General features: G+C 29.6%; 1 protein-coding gene across 1 annotated transcript; it reads right to left on the reverse strand.

Moving 5' to 3' along the window:
• Positions 1 to 5566: 5566 nt before the first annotated feature.
• Positions 5567 to 7735, reverse strand: LOC103501937 (uncharacterized). Its single transcript, XM_008465706.3, has 4 exons — positions 7614 to 7735; positions 7443 to 7527; positions 6888 to 7359; positions 5567 to 6085 (listed from the first exon to the last, which is right to left on the reverse strand). The coding sequence occupies exons 1-4, from the start codon at positions 7639 to 7641 to the stop codon at positions 5762 to 5764; spliced, it is 909 nt and encodes a 302-aa protein (XP_008463928.1). The 5' UTR covers positions 7642 to 7735; the 3' UTR covers positions 5567 to 5761.
• Between the last annotated feature and the right edge of the window lie 3366 nt (positions 7736 to 11101).

An 11101-nucleotide genomic window follows, 5' to 3' on the forward strand; every position in this document is an offset into this window, starting at 1 on the left:
TTTAACTTTTCATAATTACATTCCTAGACTTATTTAAGCTTACATCATCTTACTAATTGCATAATTTTGGTTGGAAGTTTGAGATAGTTTTACTATTAGATTAGCTTCTTGTATCGTCATTATTTTAATTGTTTACACACACATATATATATAATATAAAAAGCATAAAATTGAGGAGGAACTTAAGTTCTTTTAAATCTATATTAAATTAGTCGATGGTTGATGTGTAATTGAGTAGAACCAACACGAAAACAACCCGATAATCTTACAAATTCAAAACATTTAGAAAAATCCCAATTTTTTGGGCGTAAAAATAAAAAAAAAATGAGAACAGGAAAGTTTTATATATAAGAAAAAGAATCCTAAGGTACTTTTTATTTGATTGTATGAATTTAAAGATGCATAATAAATAAAGGTAGGTTAATATCTAAAATCCAATGAGTGTACAAAAAATCAAAATTTTTCTTATTAATTAAAAATTGATGTCAATCCATACTGATGCTTTACTTTTTGTTCTGTTTTGTTTAAAAAACTTTCTGTTTCTTCCGTTCGAAATTAATTTTTTTTTTTTTTTAAAGGAAAAAAGAAGGGGGGGTAAAAAGAAAAAAGTGAAAGAAAGAGAAAAGAAAAGGAAGAGAAAGGTGTTAATTAAGGAAAAATAGTGAATGGTGTTGTTTTATTTGACACTTAAATCAATGTGTGTGTGTTGTCTGGTAGATTTTGTTTGTATTACTCTCTCCTTCTCCTTCTTTCCTTTATTTACAATTTTACACCTCTCTCAACCTACCTCTACTTCTTTATATTACCTAAACATCAAAATTGTACAAATTAAATGAGTTTACATTTACAATTTTGATTCTAAATCCTCACTTTAAACATACACTTCGGATTTGTTACATTACATTTTCTCACTTGGGTGGCACATGTAAAATTTTTGGTGATGAGGGCTTTAATTTAATAAAAATAATAATATGAAGAAAAAAAATGTAAATATTGAGACTTGAACTGAGTCTTAGAATTGACATGAAAACTAGTTTACCATTGAGTCCAGTAATGATATTCTAAATTTGTTGATGTGTCCATTCCATTATGATTCTAAATAAGTCATTAATCTTCCTATGTGTATTAATTTTTTTTACGAGATTTTTTCGTCAAACATCATTAAAAATTTTGGACTCTTCTAAAAGATTACTTTTGAAATTCATTATTGTGTTAATTCTTCGAATAACGTGAGTGCATTTCTTCACACGAAAATTTTATGAAACGAAGGATTATAGTTGTTGTTACTACATGGATGATTGTAAAAGTAAATAACAAGATGGAGTCTAAATTGATTTATTTGCAAAAACTTAGGAGTTCAACTCTCACACCATTTCTACTTTTTCAAACTAAGCACAAAGGTTCTTAAAGATTTTGGTGTATAAATTGATGCTTATATAAAATTCAAAAAAAAAAAAAAAGAGTAAAAATGGGAAAAGGGAGAGGTGAAATTAGTCAACAATTGAAGGGGGAAACAACAATTTGTTGGGTGTTGTGAAGGAAATGATATAGGCATATATATATATATAACATATATAAATATACGAGAGAATTAATAATAATAATAATAATAATTTATAAAAAAAAGAAGAGAAAGGGAGAAAAGAGTGAAGGCAATAGAAACAGAAAATAGGGAGAGAGAGAGAGGGAAAAGGGAGTTTGAAAATGGTGGTGTAATAGAAGGTTATTTATGTGGTCATACCCAAACAAAGGAATCCAACCAATTTTAATATTAATTTTCCAACTTGTTTTTTTAAGAAAGAAAGAAAGAAAGAAAGAAAGAAAGAAAGAAAGAAAGAAAGAAAGAAAGAAATAAAACCCTAAAAAGAGATAGTGGGGCCTTCAATAGAGGGGGACAAATGGTATCCCCATGATGGCAAACTTGCAATTGGGGCATCATAGGAATAATTACTTGCTTTTAACAAAGTTTCAATCCTCTGCTCCAAATCCATTAATCCCTACCCCCCTCTATTTTCACTCTTTTTTCTTCATCATCTTACAATTAATTTAAATAAATGCTACCTCTACTTCCCTTTTCCATTCATTTATTTATTCACTTCTCTTTTGTATGATTTCTTATTACTTGGGTTAAAATGTGATCACGATTATTAGAAATATACATATACATAGTGTTATGATGCATGGAGTGGAAAAGAAAAGAGACTAGAACTTAAAAAATGAGTTTGGTTACAACAAATCAAATCTAAAATGTTCAATCTAAACATGAGTTTTGAATGATTAGTGGTGAATCGATGACAAAATTTTATTCAACACTAAATTTTAAGTCGGAAGAAAATGATATGAATAGACATAATCTAAAAATGGAGGGCCCTATTAAAAATTTCTTTAAATAGGAAGACTAAATGGACATCACTTTGATATTTAAAAGGACAGACATATATATATATATATATATATATATATATAATTTAACCTAAAAAATTTATAAACATAAAAAGGGGAGTAAGGTGATTGAGGGGCATATGGTCTTGCTTTTTTGATTGGATAACAATAATGACTATAAATAGGTACCATGTTTTGCAAAAGTATTAGTTAAGTCATTCTAATTTAAAGGATAGTGAGTTTATTAAGTGTGTTTTAAATATAGATACGTTTGATTCAATACACGTTTGAATTATTTTCCTCATTCAATATTGTCTCTCAAGGTTTAAAATATGTATGGAAGAAGATTCCATTTCAATATTGATAAATTTCTTAGAAATTTCAATTTCTTGATCGATGAATTTCTCGAAACTACACACTCATAGAGTTGTAAAAGCTTGTAATTTCAATAATAATAACATCATCTAATTTGACTGTAATAGTCTTGCTTTTAGGAGCGACTATCTTCTTTTTCAATAGAAGATCTTTCTTTAGAAGGTGAATCGTTCATTGTTGAAAAAATCACTCAAAATTGTTGTCACCCTTAATTCTTTGATACCATAAAAGCTATGAGAATGAGACAAGGGAAATGATCACAATATGAGAATCGATCTATTCGAAAAAGTGATCAAGCATAGTGTCTTTTATAAAAAGTAAACTAAACTATGTGACGAGAACTAAAACAAACAATTCAACAGAAAAACATAAATGAGAAGCTAACTATTCAGTTTTTGAAGAAAGAAGTAATTCATACATCTTTTAAAGATCACGGGGCCTCTTCTCAACCATCTATGTGAGGATGCAAATGATTCAAAAAGTTTAAAATAATAATAAAAATAAGAGTAAGTGGTAAAGTTTGATTGATTAAAGAAGTAAAGTCAGAAAGAAACAGAAATAAAACTCAATTATTCCATCAAAAAGAAAAGGAAACCAAACAAAAGAAAACAAAACAGAATCTCATAGATGTCTTTTCTTTTTTTTTTTTTTTTTTTTTTTAAATATGTTTTTGGAAGATTTGATATAAATGAAGAAAGATATGAAAGAAAATGAAATGGGCCTAGTGGGCTCAGTGGTTGTCTGATTTTGGACTTGAAATGATGTAATCAATGTTTCATGTTAATTAAAAACATTTGGGACAAAATGGGAAGACATGTTTTGTTGGATAAGCTTAGTCTCATATTTCATTTTTCAACGATATGGTTGATGTCGAGTATCATTAACCCATCCTATGCTCCAATATCAATGCTTATATTTTTCCTTTTCACTTATTTTAAATCTCTAAATCTAATTTTATACAAAAGTCGAGACTTCAATCGAGAGTAACGATGACCTAAAGCAATATGATTGTACTTTGAGTCTTAATTTTTGTTTAACATTGTAGTGAATTTCTACTTTAAATGTAGTTTGTAATGTTTATACAAGGTTAAAAGTAACGTTGCAACTTTGAAAAGAATATGAATACAACATATGAAAGAAGAGGAAAAAGTCGGATAATCTTTTATAATTTAGTTGACAAAGTATTGTCAAAATAGTGGGATAACGATAGTCAATCACTTTTGTTGTTTGGAACAAACAAAGTCTCACATTGACTAGGAAGAAGAGAGTGGTCATAGGTATATAAATGAGAACAATCATTTTCACTTGTATGAGATTTTCTGAGTGGTTTCAAAAGCCAAGTCACAAGCGTTTATATATAAACGGGATATATCATACAATTGAAATGTGGAGGCTTCGTTGCCTTTATCATTTATTATTATGTTAATTGAGCTCCGCCCTCCCCGCACGTCCCAAAGTCAAGTAAATTAGAGGGCAAAGATCCAACCTTAACCAACCGATCAATGCTTATGATGACATCAAATTTTTGTGATTGTAGTCACTTACAATCTTAGAAAAGACAATATGTTTTCCAAGTGTTTACAAGTGCAAAAAGAAAATGTATTTATAAACATTTAGAAAGTTAATCCAAACACACCATAAATAATATGTATCATATTTTCCGAACTAGAAACAAATAGGCAAGTATAGTTGACATAGTTGAAAGAGAGGGGAAAAAAAGGAAAAGAAAGGAATCATACAGCAAGAATGTTAGGGGAAACAACGAGGGAAAAAAGGGCCAAATTAGTTCATAAATGAGGTGTTATGGAGGGTAGGGGACAAGCTATTGGATGAACCCAATTAATTGGGGGAGTGTGTATTGTATGCACATAAACCCTAGTGATTAATGTGAGAAATGGGGACCAATTTAGAGGACAATTATGTGATGTGAACAACTAAAATGTCCCCCTTTTTTCATTTTTTCTTTAATTCATGGGACCAACTTTGTTTTCTTAATGATGTGTATTGGGAGACATAGGCCTACTATATTCAAAACAAACTTGGCCTTATTATTATTTTTTTATTTACCCTTTATGACACTAGCTACTTTGTCACAATTGACCGATAAACACAATCGATCACATTCTAGTTGAATTGGTATTTTAATTCCAAGTAATGGAGTAAATACACTAAGGATTAGTTCCATAAAATAGATGGGGGCATTACGCTTTGTTTGATAATTATTTGACTTCTAGTTTTTAAAAATTAAGTTTATTTCTTCTCCTTTTTCATCCCTTTTAAATGAAAGGCTCAACTTTTAACTAAAGTTGGAAAAGAAAAACACAATTTTATAAGCTTACTTTTTAAAAACCTAAAATAAAAAATTAAATGATTATCAAATAATTCGTAAACTTAATATAACCCAATAGATTTTTCGAGTTATTGAGAAAAGATACCATACTAACTATAGGGTATAGGAAGGAGGCAAAATTTACAAATTTACAAAGAATTTGCGTGGGAGATTTAAAGCCTTGTATATAACTCAATTAATGTATGAAAGTGTTATTGACCACAAAAATGTTACCAACCTCAACAACTAGTGGCAGATCCAGAAATTTTATCAATGGAGAACTTGAACCTGAGTCTAAAAAGAGTTGAGAGACATTTTTATTGTTGGGCTAATTTCTGAATTTAATATTATTTCAATTTTTTCAGGGTTCGAGTCCCTTAAACCTATACTAAATTTGTCGGTGTCAACGACCATTCTAAAAGTTTCAAACATCTACTTCACAATGGTTGAACCAAAAAAAATTACAGACAGTTGAACATATGAGCAGAATACAAATTCGTATGATATATTATAAATATAATGTGAAGAACATTAGCCAATGTTTATGTCATTAGCGTAGTCAAAGAAATAGAATGTGAAAAAGGCAATGCCAAGCACAAAAGACAATACATATCATTTATACAACACAGACACAGTAATGGCTATAAACTAAGGCTACAAAATCAAATTCACCTGTCAACATTGATGGATGTGTCCCAGTTGTTCGATAGACATAGAATTTACCCATTTCTGTGTTGTCTCTGTTCCAATCTCGCTAACATCGGTTCCCACAATCTCATCTTTAACGAGTTTACTGCTACTGATTTCTGGTGTCACAGTTTGAAGTTTGTTGATTTCATTGCCAGAAATTTCAGTGGCAGGATTGTGAGGGGAGGCTCCATTGGTGTCGTTTTGAAGTAAGCCGTAGCTAAGACTCACATCTTTCCACTCAGTGTTCATAGATAGATGTTCATGCCGAGTCAAGTAACGCTTTAGTTCGACTTTGAGGTTCCTGATCGGCTGTTATGATAATATGAACCACATATTAATATAAATGTGAAGGTAAAAAAGGAATTCAGGGAGGTTCTTGTTCTTGATGTACGGAATTCAACAGTAGAGTGCTGATGAACATGGGAATATGAAAGAAGATAATCCTTCCAATTAGTTCACTAAGACGTGGTAAGAAATCGACAAATAACGTTATAAAAGAAAATGTAAATGGTAGAAAATCAATATAAATACACAGTTCAATTATGTATTAGTTTATGTCCCTAAACAGAGGAGATCCGTTTATTATTACAGAAAAGATATCAAGTTATAGACTCAAAAGCGCTAATAGAATTAGAGAGTTTATACAACACGCTCTTCCTCTAAATTATATGGCAGAATCCTAAATAACAGGAATACAAATATAATTAAGTTGTTTAGAGCATTAAATAACAAATTTAAGGCATTTAATGAAACAACATCCAGGGATCACCCCAACCCCAATACATTGACTGATTTATGAAATAGATCTTTCTCCCGGAAAATCCAAACCCATATTGGCAACTCAACCTTTCACATCGATAACAATCTCTCTTTTCTATAGTTCGCTTTATGGATTGGGGGAAGGAATTAGCTGTTAGACCTGCCACTCTAGAAAATGCTTAAGAAATACGAAAACTATTTGTTCATAATTCCCTAGAATTACTTCAAAGCTATGTAATAAACCACTTTGTAGTAAAATAGTTTTAATCAAACTACTTTTTCTAATTTTACTTATCATAAAAAGCACTTCCAGATATGACGAGAGGAAAAGATAAGATGTTCATTACATTACCTCAGCATTGCAAACATAAGCGAGGCGAAAGAAATCAGCAGACACAAAATGCTTCCCAACGGACTCAGCCAATTTGATCTGAGCAACCCAATACGACGATGTCTCCATCTTGTCAAAACGGCAGTTACTACATTTCTCCGCCGTATGGTAAGGCGTGCCACCGTTCTTCAATTTCAAAAAACGAGGCCTCGCAACCGGCGTCTGAGGCTCCACAACGTCGTCCCCATCACGCAGATCCTTAACAGCCGTTTCCGTAACTTGCTGTTGGATACCAGGGCTCTTCTTCTTCAGCCTCGGATTCAATTTCTCATTAATCTTCCGATCAACAGTAGCATTGACCGAGATTTGAGGTAATCGGGGTTTGGGTTGTTTCTTGACACCCCCAATAACGGGCTTAGTTAATGGCTTTTCATTAACTACAGGTTTAATCGGTATGTTTGAGCTCCTAACAGTTCCAAAAACTCGTTTCTGCCTAATTGCAATAACAAGATTCAAACGCTAATACAGAAGAACATGATTCAAAATGAAAATGATAATAATACAGTGTAGTAGTACCTGGAAATTTGAGGTTGATGGGCGGTGATTTGGGGTGCTTCGGAAGGCTTTCGGGTGAATTTAGGTTTAGAGGAAATGGGTTTTGCTGCGGATTTGAAGCAAAATTGAGAGAAATCAGTAATAAAAATTCAATAGGAATAAATGTAGAAAAATGGGGAACGAGATCAATACCTGGAATCTGAGTGAGTTTAGGATCCATTAATTGCAAGGAATTGAAAGAGCTTGAGTTGAATTAACGCCGATTCGAAGATGTTGTGGAAACAGGGGAGAGAGAACGGATGACAAATTTGAAAGTTCAAAAATTAGAGAAGGGCGGCAACGGATCCTGATTTAACTAAATGGGCCGTGTTTCAAAGTTCATGGCTATGTTTTAGAGCCCAAGATAAGATTGGGCGTCATTTCCGGTAAAGAATGTGGCCCAGTTCATTGTTTGGGGAATTTTGCTATGATGCCCTTTTATTTTGTGTTATTTTGTTGTCATGGTCTCAAACTTTTTTCTCAATTACATAGAAGAAGTAAGGATTCAGTTTCTCAATTACATAGAAGAAGTCAAGATTCAGTTTCTCAACTTTTGATTTATTTTATAGACTTTTACATTTATAATTGTTGGATCGGTGTGCCAACCCTAGAAGGGGTGAATAGAAGTTAATTAAATTTTTTAACAAATAAGCCTAAATTAAACTAATTAGATAAATTTTAAATTAAATAGAAAAAATTAGCTAAAATATGTTAAATAACAAGATTGATAAAAAGTATGTAATAGAGTATGCAATCAAATTAACTCAACCAACAAGAATATGTAACTAAAATTAAATGCAAAAATAGTTAGAAAATAGTTAGAGAAGAAGATATACCATAATTTTATAGTGGTTCGGTCAAAATCGACCTATATTCACTTTCCCAAGTAACTCTTGGGATTTTGATTGAAAACCTTCTTTTGACTTTTCCACGGATTAGAGTCGAATCGCTACTTGCTACTTTTTTGATTCAAGAGCAAACCCAATCCTTTCCATGGGTTAGGATCGAACCGTCACAATATGTTAAAGTTTTAAATTATACAAAAGAAAAACTCTCTAAAAGAGTGGGTATACAATTTTTTGCTCACAATAATTAATCCTCACAGTATAATAAAAAATTCTCTCAACGACAAGATGAAAAGAATGAAAATTGGAAGCTTTAGAGTGAATAACGATTGTGGCTTTTGCAACTTTTGAGGATCGTAAAGATAAACAAAGCTATTTAAAAAAATGGGGGAAATGAAGTATTTAAAAATAATGGAAAGATTAAATTTCAAAATCATTTTGGGTCATTGGATGTAAGTAAAAGAAAAATGAATGGTTGAGATTTAAACTCAATTAGTTATTAGACATAACACAAATAATAATGAGTCAACTATATTAAAAATGGCAAAATGAAAAAAAAATACAATAAATAAGAATTTGCAAAAACCCAAAATACCTCTATACACATAGAGTGTAAGCTATTTTCTTAAGCTAAAATAAAATAAATACACTTTAATAATTACTTCTTCAATCAAAATTAGAACATTTCATCTCTATTTTCCAGACCTGTTGCAATGATCTGCATTTTTCATTTTTGTTTTTTGATTCTCCATCTTCCATTTTAAGATTCTCCATCTTCCTTGTCTCACATCTTCTTCAAGCAAATAAACTCTAATCTTTCCACCTTAAAGAGGGCAAACCCCAATTTCCACCTTCCTTTTTGTAAGTTACCATTTCATTTGAAGTTTCAGTTTCATCTCCAATATCATCGATCATGCATTTTCAAGAAGAAGAATATAAATACTTGAAGCTCGCAAATACTATCTTCATTTTTCATCTTCCATCTTTGATTTTCAAGTCTACAACCTGCAATCACGCTTAGGGTAGAAGAACAAAAACCTTCACTCAAAAGAACAAAGATACAAAAGTAGCATCTTCTTTGTCTCTCTCATAAATTTTAGCTTATTTTTCTAAAAATTATTTATATTATTTAATTAATAAAATGTATGGAATTTGGGAGATTTTATCTAAAAAACACAATATCTTAGCCTATTTTGTTGGAATAAAATTAAAATTTTAAAAATAAATTAAGATCTAATAAGAAAATTATTTTAATTTCCAAATTATTAAGGGTCGAAAGATTCAAAGTTTTTTTGAAATAAAAAAATGGTTGAGATTTAGCCAATAAAAATGGTTATTTTGAAATAAAAAAAATGAATAAAGTTGTTAATCTTCAACAAAATTATTAAATCCCGAGATATTAAGAAGAGGTTATGATAGTAGTTGTATACTTTATTAACACGTCGAAATTAATTACACCTGAGAGACTTTTGATAACATCACATATATTGAAATAATTATAGTTCACAAATGTGGGTATTTTGGTATTGTATAAAATACCATGAAAATGTGGCACTCTGAAATCATGTTAGGTCGTATGTTATTTTTTCGATTACATGAGCATCCAATTGTAGATATCAAAACAATATTGATAGAAATTATAATTTAATTAATATTATTCAGTTAAATAAACATGTTTTGGTTTAAAAGTCTTTCTAAACACGATTAATTCATTTCCATCCTTATATGAATTAATGGTATTAAACTAATTATATATATACACCAATAAAACCTTGAGAAACAAATAGGCGAATTCTCAATTAAACAAAAAGGGCATGAAAAAACAAGAAATAATAATTTGGTTATTTTGAAATTCAAGTAAGGATATTTTGAAATAAAATCAATGGTTGAGATTCTTCCAAATTCAAAACAATAATTTTGTTATTTTGAAATTCCCAATTAATGTTATTTTGGTATAAAATCTATGTCGAGATTCTCTAATTTTGAAAAATAATAATTTTGTTATTTTTAATTCAAGTAAGGTAATTGATAAACAAATCAATGGTTGAGATTCTTGAAATTTAAAATAATAATTTGGTTATTTTGAGATTCAACCAATTAATGTTATTTTAATATAAAATCAATAGTTGAGATTCTCCAAAATGAAAACTAATAATTTGGTTATTTTAAAATTAGTAAGATTGAATGTTAAAATGTTGAATCAATTGGTTGATTTCTAAAATATTTTAAACAAGTTATGATATTGGTTTCTATATGTTTACCACGTCGAAAAATAATTAAAGGCTCATAAATGCATAACAATGATTAATTACACCGTAGAAATAAAATAATTACAATTTGAAAATGGAGGTATTTTTGTATTTTACAAAATACCATGCACGTGCAAAAAATATCATTTGCTAAAAATCAAAAGAAAAAGTGGTTTTGCCATTTTCCAAAATGATCTCTAAAAAACATGCTATATCCCTTATTATTCCAATAATAATAATATAATAATATGTCTTTTCAAAACAATTTGTTCAAAGCTCAATAAAACAAGTTCACGATCTTTCTTTTTAAAAACTAGTAGTTAGATATAAAGATAAATAATAATGTAATAATATATCCATTTTAAAATAATTTGTTTAAAGCCCAATAAAACAACTTCATAATCTTTTTAAAAAAACCAGTGATTAGATACAAAGATAAACAATAATATTAATTTTTTTTAAAATTCATTTTTTCTTAAAAGTTAATAAAAGAAATAAAAAGAAAAAATAAAAACAAAAGCTACATGTGTTACATCTCCATTGCTCC

This window comes from Cucumis melo, chromosome 11 (genome assembly GCF_025177605.1).
Source record: "Cucumis melo cultivar AY chromosome 11, USDA_Cmelo_AY_1.0, whole genome shotgun sequence".
Taxonomy (NCBI): domain Eukaryota; kingdom Viridiplantae; phylum Streptophyta; class Magnoliopsida; order Cucurbitales; family Cucurbitaceae; genus Cucumis; species Cucumis melo.